This window comes from Salvelinus alpinus, chromosome 31 (genome assembly GCF_045679555.1).
Source record: "Salvelinus alpinus chromosome 31, SLU_Salpinus.1, whole genome shotgun sequence".
Taxonomy (NCBI): Eukaryota; Metazoa; Chordata; class Actinopteri; order Salmoniformes; family Salmonidae; genus Salvelinus; species Salvelinus alpinus.
The window spans coordinates 34,705,084-34,726,735 of NC_092116.1; the positions used below are offsets into that span (position 1 = coordinate 34,705,084).

The following is a 21,652-nucleotide window of genomic DNA, read 5'->3' on the forward strand; positions in this document are numbered from 1 at the left end:
GTGGAGCTGAAGGAATTAGTACTAACCACTGATCTAAGGTCAGTTTTGTCCTTCCCCAAAATGATCAAGTATAGGATTTGACTGAGCCTGTAAACTGATCCTAGATCTATGCCTAAGGACAACTCCTACTCAGCTCTGCAGATTAGATAGCTCTGGTCCAGGGCGTTTCATGTGGCTTGTTGACACTGAGCCTCGGTGTTAGCCAGTTGAACGTAACACCTTGGACCAGAGCTGTGGATTAGAGTGATGTGGACACTTTTGCTGAGTATTTCATCAATAACAAAGAAAGTGGCACCCTATTCCATATATTAGGACCTGGTCAAAGTAGTGTACTATGTAGGGAACACGGTGCCATAGGGTCCTGGTCAAAGTAGTGTACTATGTAGGGAACAGGGTGCCATAGGGTCCTGGTCTAAAGTAGTGCACTATATAGGGAATAGGGTGCCAGCCCTGGTCTAAAGTAGTGCACTATATAGGGAATAGGGTGCCATAGTGTCCTGGTCTAAAGTAGTGTACTATGTAGGGAATAGGGTGCCAGCCCTGGTCTAAAGTAGTGCACTATATAGGGAATATGGTGCCAGCCCTGGTCTAAAGTAGTGCACTATATAGGGAATAGGGTGCCAGTTGAAATGTAAAGAGATTTGGATTTTAAAGCAGCAAGTACATAATCTTAACAGAACAATGGTATTATTTCCCAATGCTAAATCCAAGGTCTGAAATTGCACCCTAATCCCTATGTTAGCGCACTATGTTTGTCCATGACCCCATGGCTCTGGTCAAACGTAGTGCGTGAGAAAATCTAGCCTGATCCCAGATCTGTTTGTGCTGTTTAGTAACTATGACCATAGGAGTCGGCAAGACAGCACAAACAGATCTGGGACCAGACTAGACAACATATACCTTTTATTTCCCCATAATGCATCATTACTGTAGGGCTGAAAAATGTACGGTAACTTTCCCCCAAAAAACTCCCTGGTTTTCCGGAAAGCCTGGCTGGAGGATTCCCCGTATGTTCTCCTTTAACCGGGAATATATCGAGAAGGATATCTGGAACACCGGGGAATATATCGAGAAGGATATCTGGAACACCGGGGAATTTTGGGAAAGTTACTGTAATTTTGCCAGTCTTTCTGGCCAGACTCAGGGATGCTCTGCAGAGAGAGGAAGTAAGAAACGTACACAACAATGGAAGGTTATTTGATCGGGGTCAAACCCCCCCCTAAAAAGTGACATATTGCATCTTTAATGATTACTGTGTTAATGTGGTGAAAGATAGAAAGAAAATGGTGCTTTCCTTCATCCACTTTCATCAGAATCAGTAGCTCCAAAACACACAGCAGGTACCGTGAAGATAGATATTGCTGTTTAATAAGAATTGTGGCATATAAAAATATGGGTGGAGAGAGAGAGAGAGGGTGGAGAGAGGGTGGAGTGAGAGAGAGAGGGTGGAGAGAGAGAGAGAGAGGGTGGAGAGAGAGAGGGTGGAGAGAGAGTGAGAGGGTGGAGAGAGAGTGAGAGAGGGTGGAAAGAGAGAGAGAGAGAGAGGGTGGAGAGAGAGAGAGGGTGGAGAGAGAGAGAGAGGGTGGAAAGAGAGCGAGAGGGTGGAAAGAGAGAGAGAGAGGGTGGAGAGAGAGAGAGGGTGGAGAGAGAGAGAGAGGGTGGAAAGAGAGAGAGAGGGTGGAAAGAGAGAGAGGGTGGAGAGAGAGAGAGGGTGGAGATAGAGAGAGAGGGTGGAGAGAGAGAGAGAGGGTGGAGATAGAGAGTGAGAGAGAGAGAGAGAGAGAGGGTGGAGATAGAGATAGAGAGGGTATATTGAGGTACGTCTACAGTTACAGCGAGTTACAGTCTTAAGTTATAGTGATTCAGACTCAACACACACACACACACACACACACACACACACACACACACACACACACACACACACACACACACACACACACACACACACACACACACAGGTCAGTCTCAGTACACTACAGTGTTTCATGTTCAGGTATTTATTTACATAACAAAAACAGTATAAAGTTTTACAATGTAAAAAAAATATATACATTCTCTGCAAATGTTCATGGTTAGAGATGGGTACAAACGTCAATATGACTGTACTGGTGTTTTTGTGGTATGAAACATATTTAGAGCGTGACATGGGCTACTGTCTGAACACTGTCGTAATGCTGCTGTTTAGGAGTGGCAGGTAGCCTAGCGGTTAGAGTGTTGGGCCAGTAACCGAAAGGTCGCTGGTTTGAATACCGGAGCTGAGTAGGTGAAAAAATCTGCTGCTGTGCCCTTGAGCAAGGCACTTCACTCTAATTGCTGATTGTACAGGTGGGTGTCTCAGGGGGAGTTGGGATATGGTGACCCTGGCTGTGACCCTAACTTCCTGTGGGTGTCTCAGGGGGGAGTTGGGATATGGTGACCCTGGCTGTGACCCTAACTTCCTGCGGGTGTCTCAGGGGGAGTTGGGATATGGTGACCCTGGCTGTGACCCTAACTTCCTGCGGGTGTCTCAGGGGGAGTTGGGATATGGTGACCCTGGCTGTGACCCTAACTTCCTGCGGGTGTCTCAGGGGGAGTTGGGATATGGTGACCCTGGCTGTGACCCTAACTTCCTGCAGGTGTCTCAGGGGGAGTTGGGATATGGTAACCCTGGCTGTGACCCTAACTTCCTGCGGGTGTCTCAGGGGGGAGTTGGGATATGGTAACCCTGGCTGTGACCCCCACTTCCTGCGGGTGTCTCAGGGGGGAGTTGGGATATGGTGACCCTGGCTGTGACCCCCACTTCCTGCAGGTGTCTCAGGGGGGGGTTGGGATATGGTGACCCTGGCTGTGACCCCCACTTCCTGCAGGTGTCTCAGGGGGGAGTTGGGATATGGTGACCCTGGCTGTGACCCCAACTTCCTGCGGGTGTCTCAGGGGGAGTTGGGATATGGTGACCCTGGCTGTGACCCCCACTTCCTGCGGTTGTCTCAGGGGGGAGTTGGGATATGGTGACCCTGGCTGTGACCCCCACTTCCTGCAGGTGTCTCAGGGGGGGGTTGGGATATGGTGACCCTGGCTGTGACCCCAACTTCCTGTGGGTGTCTCAGGGGGAGTTGGGATATGGTGACCCTGGCTGTGACCCCCACTTCCTGCGGGTGTCTCAGGGGGAGTTGGGATATGGTGACCCTGGCTGTGACCCCCACTTCCTGCGGGTGTCTCAGGGGGAGTTGGGATATGGTGACCCTGGCTGTGACCCCAACTTCCTGCGGGTGTCTCAGGGGGAGTTGGGATATGGTGACCCTGGCTGTGACCCCAACTTCCTGCGGGTGTCTCAGGGGGAGTTGGGATATGGTGACCCTGGCTGTGACCCCAACTTCCTGCGGGTGTCTCAGGGGGAGTTGGGATATGGTGACCCTGGCTGTGACCCCAACTTCCTGCGGGTGTCTCAGGGGGAGTTGGGATATGGTGACCCGTGAAGATTTCAATTTCTGGAGATGTAAAAAATATATATACTGTATATATATACCTATATACATATTATCAAAATTCATATTGAAATGAAATGGAATTGCAGAATTCCCAGAATCAGCCTGCCATCCAGAGGGTGAAGGGGATGAGGAGGGTGGGAAGCGTGGTGTAAGGGGACATTCCCAGAACGAGAACAGACAGAATTCCCAGGAACCCAGTCAGCGGAACACTCCTATGATCCCGGATGACAGATTTCAGCCAATCACAGAACTAGAAGGAAAAACATGGAAAAGATGGTTAATATTATAGTGATAGACAAGGGGGAAGATTTAGAGGGCAAATGTGTGTGTGTGTGTAGGAGTGTTGTGCCCTGTAGTAGAATATATTACAGGGAGGAGAAGATCACCCGTGTTAAATGTTGTGCCCTGTAGTGGACTATATTACAGGGAGGAGAAGGTCACCCGTGTTAAATGTTGTGCCCTGTAGTGGACTATATTACAGGGAGGAGAAGATCACCCGTGTTAAATATTGTGCCCTGTAGTAGACTATATTACAGGGAGGAGAAGGTCACTCGTGTTAAATGTTGTGCCCTGTAGTAGACTATATTACAGGGAGGAGAAGGTCACCCGTGTTAAATGTTGTGCCCTGTAGAAGACTATATTACAGGGAGGAGAAGGTCACTCGTGTTAAATGTTGTGCCCTGTAGTAGACTATATTACAGGGAGGAGAAAATCACTCGTGTTAAATGTTGTGCCCTGTAGTAGACTATATTACAGGGAGAAGATCATCCGTGTTAAATGTTGTGCCCTGTAGTAGACTATATTACAGGGAGGAGGAGATCACCCGTGTTAAATGTTGTGCCCTGTGGTAAACTATATTACAGGGAGGAGAAGATCACCCGTGTTTAATGTTGTGCCCTGTGGTAAACTATATTACAGGGAGGAGAAGGTCACCCGTGTTAAATGTTGTGCCCTGTGGTAGACTATATTACAGGGAGGAGATCACCCGTGTTAAATGTTGTGCCCTGTGGTAGACTATATTACAGGGAGGAGAAGATCACCTGTGTTAAATGTTGTTCCCTGTAGTAGACTATATTACAGGGAGGAGAAGGTCACCCGTGTTAAATGTTGTGCCCTGTAGTGGACTATATTACAGGGAGGAGAAGGTCACCCGTGTTAAATGTTGTGCCCTGTAGTGGACTATATTACAGGGAGGAGAAGATCACCCGTGTTAAATGTTGTGCCCTGTAGTAGACTATATTACAGGGAGGAGAAGGTCACTCGTGTTAAATGTTGTGCCCTGTAGTAGACTATATTACAGGGAGGAGAAGGTCACCCGTGTTAAATGTTGTGCCCTGTAGTAGACTATATTACAGGGAGGAGAAGGTCACTCGTGTTAAATGTTGTGCCCTGTAGTAGACTATATTACAGGGAGGAGAAGGTCACCCGTGTTAAATGTTGTGCCCTGTAGTAGACTATATTACAGGGAGGAGAAGATCACCCGTGTTAAATGTTGTGCCCTGTGGTAAACTATATTACAGGGAGGAGAAGGTCACCCGTGTTAAATGTTGTGCCCTGTGGTAAACTATATTACAGGGAGGAGAAGGTCACCCGTGTTAAATGTTGTGCCCTGTGGTAGACTATATTACAGGGAGGAGATCACCCGTGTTAAATGTTGTGCCTGTGGTAGACTATATTACAGGGAGGAGAAGATCACCTGTGTTAAATGTTGTTCCCTGTAGTAGACTATATTACAGGGAGGAGAAGGTCACCCGTGTTAAATGTTGTGCCCTGTAGTAGACTATATTACAGGGAGGAGATCACCTGTGTTAAATGTTGTTCCCTGTAGTAAACTATATTACAGGGAGGAGAAGGTCACCCGTGTTAAATGTTGTGCCCTGTAGTAGACTATATTACAGGGAGGAGATCACCCGTGTTAAATGTTGTGCCCTGTGGTAGACTATATTACAGGGAGGAGAAGGTCACCCGTGTTAAATGTTGTGCCCCGTAGTGGACTATATTACAGGGAGGAGAAGGTCACCCATGTTAAATGTTGTGCCCTGTGGTAGACTATATTACAGGGAGGAGAAGGTCACTCGTGTTAAATGTTGTGCCCTGTAGTAGACTATATTACAGGGAGGAGAAGGTCACCCGTGTTAAATGTTGTGCCCTGTAGTAGACTATATTACAGGGAGGAGAAGGTCACTCGTGTTAAATGTTGTGCCCTGTAGTAGACTATATTACAGGGAGGAGAAGGTCACCCGTGTTAAATGTTGTGCCCTGTAGTAGACTATATTACAGGGAGGAGAAGATCACCCGTGTTAAATGTTGTGCCCTGTGGTAAACTATATTACAGGGAGGAGAAGATCACCCGTGTTTAATGTTGTGCCCTGTGGTAAACTATATTACAGGGAGGAGAAGGTCACCCGTGTTAAATGTTGTGCCCTGTGGTAGACTATATTACAGGGAGGAGATCACCCGTGTTAAATGTTGTGCCTGTGGTAGACTATATTACAGGGAGGAGAAGATCACCTGTGTTAAATGTTGTTCCCTGTAGTAGACTATATTACAGGGAGGAGAAGGTCACCCGTGTTAAATGTTGTGCCCTGTAGTAGACTATATTACAGGGAGGAGATCACCTGTGTTAAATGTTGTTCCCTGTAGTAAACTATATTACAGGGAGGAGAAGGTCACCCGTGTTAAATGTTGTGCCCTGTAGTAGACTATATTACAGGGAGGAGATCACCCGTGTTAAATGTTGTGCCCTGTGGTAGACTATATTACAGGGAGGAGAAGGTCACCCGTGTTAAATGTTGTGCCCCGTAGTGGACTATATTACAGGGAGGAGAAGGTCACCCATGTTAAATGTTGTGCCCTGTGGTAGACTATATTACAGGGAGGAGAAGGTCACCCGTGTTAAATGTTGTGCCCCGTAGTGGACTATATTACAGGGAGGAGAAGGTCACCTGTGTTAAATGTTGTGCCCTGTAGTAGACTATATTACAGGGAGGAGAAGATCACCCGTGTTAAATGTTGTGCCCTGTGGTAAACTATATTACAGGGAGGAGAAGATCACCCGTGTTTAATGTTGTGCCCTGTGGTAAACTATATTACAGGGAGGAGAAGGTCACCCGTGTTAAATGTTGTGCCCTGTGGTAGACTATATTACAGGGAGGAGATCACCCGTGTTAAATGTTGTGCCTGTGGTAGACTATATTACAGGGAGGAGAAGATCACCTGTGTTAAATGTTGTTCCCTGTAGTAGACTATATTACAGGGAGGAGAAGGTCACCCGTGTTAAATGTTGTGCCCTGTAGTAGACTATATTACAGGGAGGAGATCACCTGTGTTAAATGTTGTTCCCTGTAGTAAACTATATTACAGGGAGGAGAAGGTCACCCGTGTTAAATGTTGTGCCCTGTAGTAGACTATATTACAGGGAGGAGATCACCCGTGTTAAATGTTGTGCCCTGTGGTAGACTATATTACAGGGAGGAGAAGGTCACCCGTGTTAAATGTTGTGCCCCGTAGTGGACTATATTACAGGGAGGAGAAGGTCACCCATGTTAAATGTTGTGCCCTGTGGTAGACTATATTACAGGGAGGAGAAGGTCACCCGTGTTAAATGTTGTGCCCCGTAGTGGACTATATTACAGGGAGGAGAAGGTCACCCGTGTTAAATGTTGTGCCCTGTAGTAGACTATATTACAGGGAGGAGAAGATCAGCCGTGTTAAATGTTGTGCCCTGTGGTAAACTATATTACAGGGAGGAGAAGGTCACTCGTGTTAAATGTTGTGCCCTGTAGTAGACTATATTACAGGGAGAAGATCACCCGTGTTAAATGTTGTGCCCTGTAGTAGACTATATTACAGGGAGGAGAAGATCACCCGTGTTAAATGTTGTGCCCTGTAGTGGACTATATTACAGGGAGGAGATCACCCGTGTTAAATGTTGTGCCCTGTAGTAGAATATATTACAGGGAGGAGAAGATCACCCGTGTTAAATGTTGTGCCCTGTGGTAGACTATATTACAGGGAGGAGGAGATCACCCGTGTTAAATGTTGTTCCCTGTAGTAGACTATATTACAGGGAGGAGAAGATCACCCGTGTTAAATGTTGTGCCCTGTGGTAAACTATATTACAGGGAGGAGAAGGTCACCCGTGTTAAATGTTGTGCCCTGTAGTAGACTATATTACAGGGAGGAGGAGATCACCCGTGTTAAATGTTGTGCCCTGTAGTAGACTATATTACAGGGAGGAGAAGATCACCCGTGTTAAATGTTGTGCCCTGTGGTAGACTATATTACAGGGAGGGGAAGATCACCCGTGTTAAATGTTGTGCCCTGTAGTAGACTATATTACAGGGAGGAGAAGATCACCCGTGTTTAATGTTGTGCCCTGTGGTAAACTATATTACAGGGAGGAGAAGGTCACCCGTGTTAAATGTTGTGCCCTGTGGTAGACTATATTACAGGGAGGAGATCACCCGTGTTAAATGTTGTGCCTGTGGTAGACTATATTACAGGGAGGAGAAGATCACCTGTGTTAAATGTTGTTCCCTGTAGTAGACTATATTACAGGGAGGAGAAGGTCACCCGTGTTAAATGTTGTGCCCTGTAGTAGACTATATTACAGGGAGGAGATCACCTGTGTTAAATGTTGTTCCCTGTAGTAAACTATATTACAGGGAGGAGAAGGTCACCCGTGTTAAATGTTGTGCCCTGTAGTAGACTATATTACAGGGAGGAGATCACCCGTGTTAAATGTTGTGCCCTGTGGTAGACTATATTACAGGGAGGAGAAGGTCACCCGTGTTAAATGTTGTGCCCCGTAGTGGACTATATTACAGGGAGGAGAAGGTCACCCATGTTAAATGTTGTGCCCTGTGGTAGACTATATTACAGGGAGGAGAAGGTCACCCGTGTTAAATGTTGTGCCCCGTAGTGGACTATATTACAGGGAGGAGAAGGTCACCCGTGTTAAATGTTGTGCCCTGTAGTAGACTATATTACAGGGAGGAGAAGATCAGCCGTGTTAAATGTTGTGCCCTGTGGTAAACTATATTACAGGGAGGAGAAGGTCACTCGTGTTAAATGTTGTGCCCTGTAGTAGACTATATTACAGGGAGAAGATCACCCGTGTTAAATGTTGTGCCCTGTAGTAGACTATATTACAGGGAGGAGGAGATCACCCGTGTTAAATGTTGTGCCCTGTGGTAAACTATATTACAGGGAGGAGAAGATCACCCGTGTTTAATGTTGTGCCCTGTGGTAAACTATATTACAGGGAGGAGAAGGTCACCCGTGTTAAATGTTGTGCCCTGTGGTAGACTATATTACAGGGAGGAGAAGATCACCCGTGTTAAATGTTGTGCCCTGTATTGGACTATATTACAGGGAGGAGATCACCCGTGTTAAATGTTGTGCCCTGTAGTAGAATATATTACAGGGAGGAGAAGATCACCCGTGTTAAATGTTGTGCCCTGTGGTAGACTATATTACAGGGAGGAGGAGATCAACCGTGTTAAATGTTGTTCCCTGTAGTAGACTATATTACAGGGAGGAGAAGATCACCCGTGTTAAATGTTGTGCCCTGTGGTAAACTATATTACAGGGAGGAGAAGGTCACCCGTGTTAAATGTTGTGCCCTGTAGTAGACTATATTACAGGGAGGAGGAGATAACCCGTGTTAAATGTTGTGCCCTGTAGTAAACTATATTACAGGGAGGAGAAGATCACCCGTGTTAAATGTTGTGCCCTGTAGTAGACTATATTACAGGGAAGAGGAGATCACCCGTGTTAAATGTTGTGCCCTGTAGTAGACTATATTACAGGGAGGAGAAGATCACCCGTGTTAAATGTTGTGCCCTGTGGTAGACTATATTACAGGGAGGGGAAGGTCACTCGTGTTAAATGTTGTGCCCTGTAGTAGACTATATTACAGGGAGGAGATGATCACCCGTGTTAAATGTTGTGCCCTGTGGTAGACTATATTACAGCGAGGAGAAGGTCACCCTTGTTAAATGTTGTGCCCTGTAGTAGACTATATTACAGGGAGGAGAATATCACCCGCGTTAAATGTTGTGCCCTGTGGTAAACTATATTACAGGGAGGAGAAGGTCACCCGTGTTAAATGTTGTGCCCTGTGGTAGACTATATTACAGGGAGGAGGAGATCACCCGTGTTAAATGTTGTGCCCTGTAGTATACTATATTACAGGGAGGAGGAGATCACCCGTGTTAAATGTTGTGCCCCGTAGTGGACTATATTACAGGGAGGAGAAGGTCATCCGTGTTAAATGTTGTGCCCTGTGGTAGACTATATTACAGGGAGGAGAAGGTCACCTGTGTTAAATGTTGTGCCCCGTAGTGGACTATATTACAGGGAGGAGAAAGTCACCCGTGTTAAATGTTGTGCCCTGTAGTAGACTATATTACAGGGAGGAGAAGATCACCCGTGTTAAATGTTGTGCCCTGTAGTAGACTATATTACAGGGAGGAGAAGATCACCCGTGTTAAATGTTGTGCCCTGTAGTGGACTATATTACAGGGAGGAGATCACCCGTGTTAAATGTTGTGCCCTGTAGTAGAATATATTACAGGGAGGAGAAGATCACCCGTGTTAAATGTTGTGCCCTGTGGTAGACTATATTACAGGGAGGAGGAGATCACCCGTGTTAAATGTTGTTCCCTGTAGTAGACTATATTACAGGGAGGAGAAGATCACCCGTGTTAAATGTTGTGCCCTGTGGTAAACTATATTACAGGGAGGAGAAGGTCACCCGTGTTAAATGTTGTGCCCTGTAGTAGACTATATTACAGGGAGGAGGAGATCACCCGTGTTAAATGTTGTGCCCTGTAGTAGACTATATTACAGGGAGGAGAAGATCACCCGTGTTAAATGTTGTGCCCTGTGGTAGACTATATTACAGGGAGGGGAAGATCACCCGTGTTAAATGTTGTGCCCTGTAGTAGACTATATTACAGGGAGGAGAAGATCACCCGTGTTTAATGTTGTGCCCTGTGGTAAACTATATTACAGGGAGGAGAAGGTCACCCGTGTTAAATGTTGTGCCCTGTGGTAGACTATATTACAGGGAGGAGATCACCCGTGTTAAATGTTGTGCCTGTGGTAGACTATATTACAGGGAGGAGAAGATCACCTGTGTTAAATGTTGTTCCCTGTAGTAGACTATATTACAGGGAGGAGAAGGTCACCCGTGTTAAATGTTGTGCCCTGTAGTAGACTATATTAAAGGGAGGAGATCACCTGTGTTAAATGTTGTTCCCTGTAGTAAACTATATTACAGGGAGGAGAAGGTCACCCGTGTTAAATGTTGTGCCCTGTAGTAGACTATATTACAGGGAGGAGATCACCCGTGTTAAATGTTGTGCCCTGTGGTAGACTATATTACAGGGAGGAGAAGGTCACCCGTGTTAAATGTTGTGCCCCGTAGTGGACTATATTACAGGGAGGAGAAGGTCACCCATGTTAAATGTTGTGCCCTGTGGTAGACTATATTACAGGGAGGAGAAGGTCACCCGTGTTAAATGTTGTGCCCCGTAGTGGACTATATTACAGGGAGGAGAAGGTCACCCGTGTTAAATGTTGTGCCCTGTAGTAGACTATATTACAGGGAGGAGAAGATCAGCCGTGTTAAATGTTGTGCCCTGTGGTAAACTATATTACAGGGAGGAGAAGGTCACTCGTGTTAAATGTTGTGCCCTGTAGTAGACTATATTACAGGGAGAAGATCACCCGTGTTAAATGTTGTGCCCTGTAGTAGACTATATTACAGGGAGGAGGAGATCACCCGTGTTAAATGTTGTGCCCTGTGGTAAACTATATTACAGGGAGGAGAAGATCACCCGTGTTTAATGTTGTGCCCTGTGGTAAACTATATTACAGGGAGGAGAAGGTCACCCGTGTTAAATGTTGTGCCCTGTGGTAGACTATATTACAGGGAGGAGAAGATCACCCGTGTTAAATGTTGTGCCCTGTATTGGACTATATTACAGGGAGGAGATCACCCGTGTTAAATGTTGTGCCCTGTAGTAGAATATATTACAGGGAGGAGAAGATCACCCGTGTTAAATGTTGTGCCCTGTGGTAGACTATATTACAGGGAGGAGGAGATCAACCGTGTTAAATGTTGTTCCCTGTAGTAGACTATATTACAGGGAGGAGAAGATCACCCGTGTTAAATGTTGTGCCCTGTGGTAAACTATATTACAGGGAGGAGAAGGTCACCCGTGTTAAATGTTGTGCCCTGTAGTAGACTATATTACAGGGAGGAGGAGATAACCCGTGTTAAATGTTGTGCCCTGTAGTAAACTATATTACAGGGAGGAGAAGATCACCCGTGTTAAATGTTGTGCCCTGTAGTAGACTATATTACAGGGAAGAGGAGATCACCCGTGTTAAATGTTGTGCCCTGTAGTAGACTATATTACAGGGAGGAGAAGATCACCCGTGTTAAATGTTGTGCCCTGTGGTAGACTATATTACAGGGAGGGGAAGGTCACTCGTGTTAAATGTTGTGCCCTGTAGTAGACTATATTACAGGGAGGAGATGATCACCCGTGTTAAATGTTGTGCCCTGTGGTAGACTATATTACAGCGAGGAGAAGGTCACCCTTGTTAAATGTTGTGCCCTGTAGTAGACTATATTACAGGGAGGAGAATATCACCCGCGTTAAATGTTGTGCCCTGTGGTAAACTATATTACAGGGAGGAGAAGGTCACCCGTGTTAAATGTTGTGCCCTGTGGTAGACTATATTACAGGGAGGAGGAGATCACCCGTGTTAAATGTTGTGCCCTGTAGTATACTATATTACAGGGAGGAGGAGATCACCCGTGTTAAATGTTGTGCCCCGTAGTGGACTATATTACAGGGAGGAGAAGGTCATCCGTGTTAAATGTTGTGCCCTGTGGTAGACTATATTACAGGGAGGAGAAGGTCACCTGTGTTAAATGTTGTGCCCCGTAGTGGACTATATTACAGGGAGGAGAAAGTCACCCGTGTTAAATGTTGTGCCCTGTAGTAGACTATATTACAGGGAGGAGAAGATCACCCGTGTTAAATGTTGTGCCCTGTGGTAAACTATATTACAGGGAGGAGATGGTCACTCGTGTTAAATGTTGTGCCCTGTAGTAGACTATATTACAGGGAGAAGATCACCCGTGTTAAATGTTGTTCCCTGTAGTAGACTATATTACAGGGAGGAGGAGATCACCCGTGTTTAGTTGTTGTGCCCTGTGGTAAACTATATTACAGGGAGGAGAAGATCACCCGTGTTTAATGTTGTGCCCTGTGGTAAACTATATTACAGGGAGGAGAAGGTCACCTGTGTTAAATGTTGTGCCCTGTGGTAGACTATATTACAGGGAGGAGAAGATCACCCGTGTTAAATGTTGTGCCCTGTAGTAGACTATATTACAGGGAGGAGAAGATCACCCGTGTTAAATGTTGTGCCCTGTAGTGGACTATATTATAGGGAGGAGATCACCCGTGTTAAATGTTGTGCCCTGTAGTAGAATATATTACAGGGAGGAGAAGATCACCCGTGTTAAATGTTGTGCCCTGTGGTAGACTATATTACAGGGAGGAGGAGATCACCCGTGTTAAATGTTGTTCCCTGTAGTAGACTATATTACAGGGAGGAGAAGATCACCCGTGTTAAATGTTGTGCCCTGTGGTAAACTATATTACAGGGAGGAGAAGGTCACCCGTGTTAAATGTTGTGCCCTGTAGTAGACTATATTACAGGGAGGAGGAGATCACCCGTGTTAAATGTTGTGCCCTGTAGTAGACTATATTACAGGGAGGAGAAGATCACCCGTGTTAAATGTTGTGCCCTGTGGTAGACTATATTACAGGGAGGGGAAGATCACCCGTGTTAAATGTTGTGCCCTGTAGTAGACTATATTACAGGGAGGAGATGATCACCCGTGTTAAATGTTGTGCCCTGTGGTAGACTATATTACAGGGAGAAGATCACCCGTGTTAAATGTTGTGCCCTGTAGTAGACTATATTACAGGGAGAAGATCACCCGTGTTAAATGTTGTGCCCTGTAGTAGACTATATTACAGGGAGGAGGAGATCACCCGTGTTAAATGTTGTGCCCTGTAGTAGACTATATTACAGGGAGGAGAAGATCACCCGTGTTAAATGTTGTGCCCTGTGGTAGACTATATTACAGGGAGGGGAAGATCACCCGTGTTAAATGTTGTGCCCTGTAGTAGACTATATTACAGGGAGGAGATGATCACCCGTGTTAAATGTTGTGCCCTGTAGTAGACTATATTACAGGGAGGAGAATATCACACGTGTTAAATGTTGTGCCCTGTGGTAGACTATATTACAGGGAGAAGATCACCCGTGTTAAATGTTGTGCCCTGTAGTAGACTATATTACAGGGAGAAGATCACCCGTGTTAAATGTTGTGCCCTGTGGTAGACTATATTACAGGGAGGAGAAGGTCACCCGTGTTAAATGTTGTGCCCCGTAGTGGACTATATTACAGGGAGGAGAAAGTCACCCGTGTTAAATGTTGTGCCCTGTAGTAGACTATATTACAGGGAGGAGAAGATCACCCGTGTTAAATGTTGTGCCCTGTGGTAAACTATATTACAGGGAGGAGATGGTCACTCGTGTTAAATGTTGTGCCCTGTAGTAGACTATATTACAGGGAGAAGATCACCCGTGTTAAATGTTGTTCCCTGTAGTAGACTATATTACAGGGAGGAGGAGATCACCCGTGTTTAGTTGTTGTGCCCTGTGGTAAACTATATTACAGGGAGGAGAAGATCACCCGTGTTTAATGTTGTGCCCTGTGGTAAACTATATTACAGGGAGGAGAAGGTCACCCGTGTTAAATGTTGTGCCCTGTGGTAGACTATATTACAGGGAGGAGAAGATCACCCGTGTTAAATGTTGTGCCCTGTAGTAGACTATATTACAGGGAGGAGAAGATCACCCGTGTTAAATGTTGTGCCCTGTAGTGGACTATATTACAGGGAGGAGATCACCCGTGTTAAATGTTGTGCCCTGTAGTAGAATATATTACAGGGAGGAGAAGATCACCCGTGTTAAATGTTGTGCCCTGTGGTAGACTATATTACAGGGAGGAGGAGATCACCCGTGTTAAATGTTGTTCCCTGTAGTAGACTATATTACAGGGAGGAGGAGATCACCCGTGTTAAATGTTGTGCCCTGTAGTAGACTATATTACAGGGAGGAGATGATCACCCGTGTTAAATGTTGTGCCCTGTAGTAGACTATATTACAGGGAGGAGAATATCACACGTGTTAAATGTTGTGCCCTGTGGTAGACTATATTACAGGGAGAAGATCACCCGTGTTAAATGTTGTGCCCTGTAGTAGACTATATTACAGGGAGAAGATCACCCGTGTTAAATGTTGTGCCCTGTAGTAGACTATATTACAGGGAGGAGGAGATCACCTGTGTTAAATGTTGTGCCCTGTAGTAGACTATCTGAGTGCCATAACATGTCTCATTTGGTCAATATCAGATACACAGATACACATTCCTTTAGGACAAAATACACATATTTTTGTGTGTGTCTCAGTCTGTCTCAGACCCTCTCACTCTCTCTCTTCCCCCCTCTCTTCCCTCCCTCTCTCTTCCTCTCTCTTCCTCCCTCTCTCTCTCTCTCCCTCTTTCCTCTCTCTCTCTCCCTCCCTCTCTCCCTCCCTTTCCTCCTCTCCTCCTCTCTCTCTCCCTCCCTTTCCTCTCTTTCTCTCTCCCTCCCTTTCCTCCTTCTCTCTCTCTCCCCCTCCTCTCTCTCTCTCTCTCTCTCTCTCTCTCTCTCTCTCTCTCTCTCTCTCTCTCTCTCTCTCTCTCTCTCTCTCCCCCTCTCTCTCTCTCTCTCTCTCTCTCTCTCTCTCTCTCTCTCTCTCTCTCTCTCTCTCTCTCCCCCTCCTCTCTCTCTCTCTCACTGGCTCTGAAGTAAGCAAGTGCTACAGAATGCTATTCTGTCTCTGCTTCTACTCTGCGGTAGCTGGTCTTTGTAGCCTACATATCAAGTTACAGTCAAATATGTCAAAAGTTGTTGAATAAGTTTCCATCCAGACTGGGCTACTACTGCCCGTCTCAAACGGCACCCTGTGGATTCTTTAGGCTTTATAGTACACTACTTTTGAACAGGGCCTATAGAGTCTGGATAAAAGTAGTGCACTATATAGGGAATAGGGTGCCAACCCTGGTCTAAAGTAGTGCACTATATAGGGAATAGGGTGCCAGCCCTGGTTAAAAGTAGTGCACTATAATGCGAATAGGGTGCCAGCCCTGGTCTAAAGTAGTGCACTATATAGGGAATAGGGTGCCAGCCCTGGTTAAAAGTAGTGCACTATATAGGGAATAGGGTGCCAGCCCTGGTTAAAAGTAGTGCACTATATAGGGAATAGGGTGCCATTTGGGACACATTTCAGGGCTCATTTTGGGGGAATCATGGTTAGTCTATAAAAGGTCCAGAAAACCTCAACTTCCCCTCCTGGCCAACAGTGCTGCCAGTCCTCAACTCTGGTTAAAATCACCTCCCCGAATACTGCAGTGATTTGGCCTGTCGACAATAGGACCGTTGTTCTCCATTTGTCTTGTGAAACGACCAACGAACCAGGTTTCCCACTAAGAACATTAAGCCAGTAACCTAACGTAGCACGTTTAAAATAAACGTCGGGAAACCATGTCCCCCTGCATTATGGTCTTGACGAGAAGAAGAAAAAAAATATATATATAAAAATTAAAAAAACTGTCGGGGGAGGTTCTCTTCTGCACTGTTCGACCAATCCAGTAAATGTGGAGGAGGAGTTAAGATGGAGTGTCACCTTCTTAACGGACAAAAGAGGAAGTGACATCACATCAGCTCTCTTTCCATTTCCCCTGAAAACCGGATATATCCGGTTGTTAAAAACTTGACTGATATTAAAGCCAGTGACGTGTGTGTGGATCAACCGCCTCGCATACACACCTTCTATAGAAGACATATGTCTAGGTTGAATATTCTACTTCAATTTCTTTGTGTGCCTTCTTCTGTTATATATATATATATATTTATATATATTTATCATCATTTTATTTATTCAACTTTTGAATTATTCTTCACTTATTGATATTGCATTGTGGAGAGATGAACCTGTAAGTAGGCCTGAGCATTTCATTGCACTTTGTATATGACAAATAAACAAACTTGAATTAACAAACTTGAACTTGAAAAGAGGCTGTATTTTAGCCTGGTCCCGGATCTGGTTGTTCTCTTGCCAAATCCATTGCTCATTGAATGGGCCCTGGTCTAAAGTAGTGCACTATATAGGGAATATGGTGCCAGCTCCGGTTAAAAGTAGTGCACTATATAGGGAATAGGGTGCAAGGCCTGGTCTAAAGTAGTGCACTATATAGGGAATAGGGTGCCATTTGGGATGTATAGCCTCAACTTGCTCTTTTAGCAGAACCAATGGAATAGAATGAACAGAACCAATGGAATAGAATGAACAGAACCAATGGAATAGAATGAACAGAACTCGCCGACGGGTTCTACAAGAGAACGGAGCTAAGAACAGAGTTCTTTTCAAAGCGAGTTCTTTTCTGCCTGGCGCTCTAAGAACAACAGTTAAAAACAACAGACATTAAAATTGTCTATACTAGTCTAGCTTAGCTGTACTCAATGGTGCTCATTTAAAACCAAAACAAAACTCAGACTCTCACCACACCTGCAGACTAAGAAGCCTAGTTAGCCAATCAACTGCAAACGTCCTAATTTAAATACTGTGTTGATGTTATGATACACTGTCTTTCCGTAGTTTAATCACTCGGACTGGTCCACATTTGTGACTTGTTTCAGGAAGCAAGGACTATGTCGCGCGTGCGTCACTGTTTCACAGGAGTGGCATTTGAACTTTTTTTTTTTTATATGATATGGTCATTATTTGAACTGGCTAGCCAGCTAACTTAACTTTAGCTAGCCAGCTAACTTAACTTTAGCTAGCCAGCTAACTTAACTTTAGCTAGCCAGCTAACTTAACTTTAGCTAGCCAGCTAACTTAACTTTAGCTAGCCAGCTAACTTAAGTTTAGCTAGCCAGCTAACAATTTAGAAACAAACCAAAACATTGTTTTGAAATGTTCCTGTTTTTTTTCTAGATTGACATGTACTACATTCATTTTTTAAACGGTTGGGTTTATTGGTGTTACAATAGACCAGTGATGTTGGACCGCCAGGCTGCTGACGTCATGCAGCCTGTCGTTTCTGTGTTGATACTTTCTCATAAAACGTCAACGACAAGTTTGACGTCGGACGACAATGGAAGGTTCACGTCGTCACTGCGATAACTATATACAGACATGTCAAAAGACGTATTACAAAACCAGCCTTTAGTCTTGAAATCTACACCCCATTTCAGTATCACGAGTGAATCCTTTAAAAGAGATGGCTGGGGCTAAGGCTTAAGAGGGTGTGAACGATGCTGAATGGGTGTAGACAAAAGAAGAAGCTATTCCCTAGATACCAAAACATTCAAGGGACATTTTCTCAAAAGTGGAGTCACAAGTTTATACAACTTTCAAAGCATAATTACTTTCCCATTGTTCCTCAACTGTAGTGTTTGATATACCATGTTCTAGCTCTGAGTCTCAGAGCTAGAGCTATGTAAACAAAAATACAATAAATAAACATCTCAGAGCTATGTAAACAAAAATACAATAAATAAACATTTTAAATGTTGCTACATAAGATTGAATCGAGCCGTTGCCACACATTTTCATGTCGGTCCGTCTTTGTTTTAGGGCATGGGATACAGGGGAGGTCCGTCTTTGTTTTAGGGCATGGGATAAAGGGGAGGTCCGTCTTTGTTTTAGGGCACGGGATACAGGGGAGGTCCGTCTTTGTTTTAGGGCATGGGATACAGGGGAGGTCCGTCTTTGTTTTAGGGCATGGGATACAGGGGAGGTCCGTCTTTGTTTTAGGGCACGGGATACAGGGGAGGTCCGTCTTTGTTTTAGGGCACGGGATACAGGGGAGGTCCGTCTTTGTTTTAGGGCATGGGATACAGGGGAGGTCCGTCTTTGTTTTAGGGCACGGGATACAGGGGAGGTCCGTCTTTGTTTTAGGGCATGGGATACAGGGGAGGTCCGTCTTTGTTTTAGGGCACGAGATACAGGGGAGGTCCGTCTTTGTTTTAGGGCATGAGATACAGGGGAGGTCCGTCTTTGTTTTAGGGCATGGGATACAGGGGAGGTCCGTCTTTGTTTTAGGGCATGGGATACAGGGGAGGTCCGTCTTTGTTTTAGGGCATGGGATACAGGGGAGGTCCGTCTTTGTTTTAGGGCATGGGATACAGGGGAGGTCCGTCTTTGTTTTAGGGCACGGGATACAGGGGAGGTCCGTCTTTGTTTTAGGGCATGGGATACAGGGGAGGTCCGTCTTTGTTTTAGGGCACGGGATACAGGGGAGGTCCGTCTTTGTTTTAGGGCATGGGATACAGGGGAGGTTCGTCTTTGTTTTAGGGCATGGGATACAGGGGAGGTCCGTCTTTGTTTTAGGGCACGGGATACAGGGGAGGTCAGTCTTTGTTTTAGGGCACGGGATACAGGGGAGGTCCGTCTTTGTTTTAGGGCACGGGATACAGGGGAGGTCCGTCTTTGTTTTAGGGCACGGGATACAGGGGAGGTCCGTCTTTGTTTTAGGGCACGGGATACAGGGGAGGTCCGTCTTTGTTTTAGGGCACGGGATACAGGGGAGGTCCGTCTTTGTTTTAGGGCACGGGATACAGGGGAGGTTCGTCTTTGTTTTAGGGCACGGGATACAGGGGAGGTCCGTCTTTGTTTTAGGGCATGGGATACAGGGGAGGTCCGTCTTTGTTTTAGGGCATGGGATACAGGGGAGGTCCGTCTTTGTTTTAGGGCACGGGATACAGGGGAGGTCCGTCTTTGTTTTAGGGCACGGGATACAGGGGAGGTCCGTCTTTGTTTTAGGGCATGGGATACAGGGGAGGTCCGTCTTTGTTTTAGGGCATGGGATACAGGGGAGGTCCGTCTTTGTTTTAGGGCATGGGATACAGGGGAGGTCCGTCTTTGTTTTAGGGCACGGGATACAGGGGAGGTCCGTCTTTGTTTTAGGGCATGGGATACAGGGGAGGTCCGTCTTTGTTTTAGGGCATGGGATACAGGGGAGGTCCGTCTTTGTTTTAGGGCACGGGATACAGGGGAGGTCCGTCTTTGTTTTAGGGCATGGGATACAGGGGAGGTCCGTCTTTGTTTTAGGGCACGGGATACAGGGGAGGTCCGTCTTTGTTTTAGGGCATGGGATACAGGGGAGGTTGATCCCGTTTTGTGGTCCAGGAAACTTGGACAAATCATTTGCTGCATGCTAAATGGCACCTTATTCACAGAAGGGCACTAGTTTAGACCAGAGGAGGGCACTAGTTTAGACCAGAGGAGGGCTCTACTTTAGGCCATAGAAGGGCACTAGTTTAGACCAGAGGAGGGCACTATTTTAGACCAGAGGAGGGCTCTACTTTAGGCCATAGAAGGGCACTAGTTTAGACCAGAGGAGGGCACTATTTTAGACCAGAGGAGGGCACTATTTTAGACCAGAGGAGGGCACTATTTTAGACCAGAACAGGGCACTACTTTAGACCAGAGGAGGGCACTATTTTAGACCAGGGGAGGGCACTACTTTAGACCAGAGGAGGGCACTACTTTAGACCAGAGGAGGGCACTACTTTAGACCAGAGGAGGGCACTAGTTTAGACCAGAGGGCACTACTTTAGGCCAGAGGAGGGCACTAGTTTAGACCAGAACAGGGCACTACTTTAGGCCAGAGGAGGGCACTAGTTTAGACCAGAACAGGGCACTACTTTAGGCCAGAGGAGGGCACTAGTTTAGACCAGAGGAGGGCACTATTTTAGACCAGAACAGGGCACTACTTTAGACCAGAGGAGGGCACTACTTTAGACCACAGCAGGGCACTATTTTAGACCAGAGGAGGGCACTATTTTAGACCAGAGGAGGGCACTATTTTAGACCAGAACAGGGCACTACTTTAGACCAGAGGAGGGCATTACTTTAGATCAGAGGAGGGCACTACTTTAGACCAGAACAGGGCTCTACTTTAGACCAGAGGAGGGCACTACTTTAGACCAGAGCAGGGCACTACTTTAGACCAGAGGAGGGCACTACTTTAGACCAGAACAGGGCACTACTTTAGGCCAGAGGAGGGCACTAGTTTAGACCAGAGGAGGGCACTATTTTAGACCAGAACAGGGCACTACTTTAGACCAGAGGAGGGCACTACTTTAGACCACAGCAGGGCACTATTTTAGACCAGAGGAGGGCACTATTTTAGACCAGAGGAGGGCACTATTTTAGACCAGAACAGGGCACTACTTTAGACCAGAGGAGGGCACTACTTTAGATCAGAGGAGGGCACTACTTTAGACCAGAACAGGGCTCTACTTTAGACCAGAGGAGGGCACTACTTTAGACCAGAGCAGGGCACTACTTTAGACCAGAGGAGGGCACTACTTTAGACCAGAACAGGGCACTACTTTAGACCAGAGCAGGGCACTACTTTAGACCAGAGGAGGGCACTACTTTAGACCAGAGGAGGGCACTAGTTTAGACCAGAGGAGGGCACTACTTTAGACCAGAGGAGGGCACTAGTTTAGAGTAGAGGAGGGCACTACTTTAGACCAGAGGAGGGCACTAAGTTAGAGTAGAGGAGGGCACTAGTTTAGAGTAGAGGAGGGCACTACTTTAGACCAGAGGAGGGCACTACTTTAGACCAGAACAGGGCACTACTTTAGACCAGAACAGGGCACTACTTTAGACCAGAGGAGGGCACACCTTTAGACCAGAGGAGGGCACTACTTTAGACCAGAGGAGGGCACTAGTTTAGAGTAGTGGAGGGCACTACTTTAGACCAGAGGAGGGCACTACTTTAGACCAGAGGAGGGCACTACTTTAAAGTAGAGGAGGGCACTACTTTAGACCAGAGGAGGGCACTACTTTAGACCAGAGTAGGGCACTACTTTAGACCAGAACAGGCCACTACTTTAGACCAGAGCAGGGCACTACTTTAGGCCAGAGGAGGGCACTAGTTTAGAGTAGAGGAGGGCACTACTTTAGAGTAGAGGAGGGCACTACTTTAGAGTAGAGGAGGGCACTACTTTAGACCAGAGGAG

General features: G+C 46.1%; 1 protein-coding gene across 1 annotated transcript in view; it reads right to left on the reverse strand.

Annotated features, from left to right (window-relative positions):
- Window positions 1-3,185: 3,185 nt before the first annotated feature.
- Window positions 3,186-21,652, reverse strand: part of LOC139561491 (lecithin retinol acyltransferase-like) — a 20,380-nt gene continuing 1,913 nt past the window's right edge. The window contains exon 2 of the mRNA XM_071378629.1: window positions 3,186-3,720. Coding sequence (XP_071234730.1) covers window positions 3,568-3,720 — 153 coding nt within the window. The 3' untranslated portion in view covers window positions 3,186-3,567. The remainder of the gene's footprint in view (window positions 3,721-21,652) is intronic.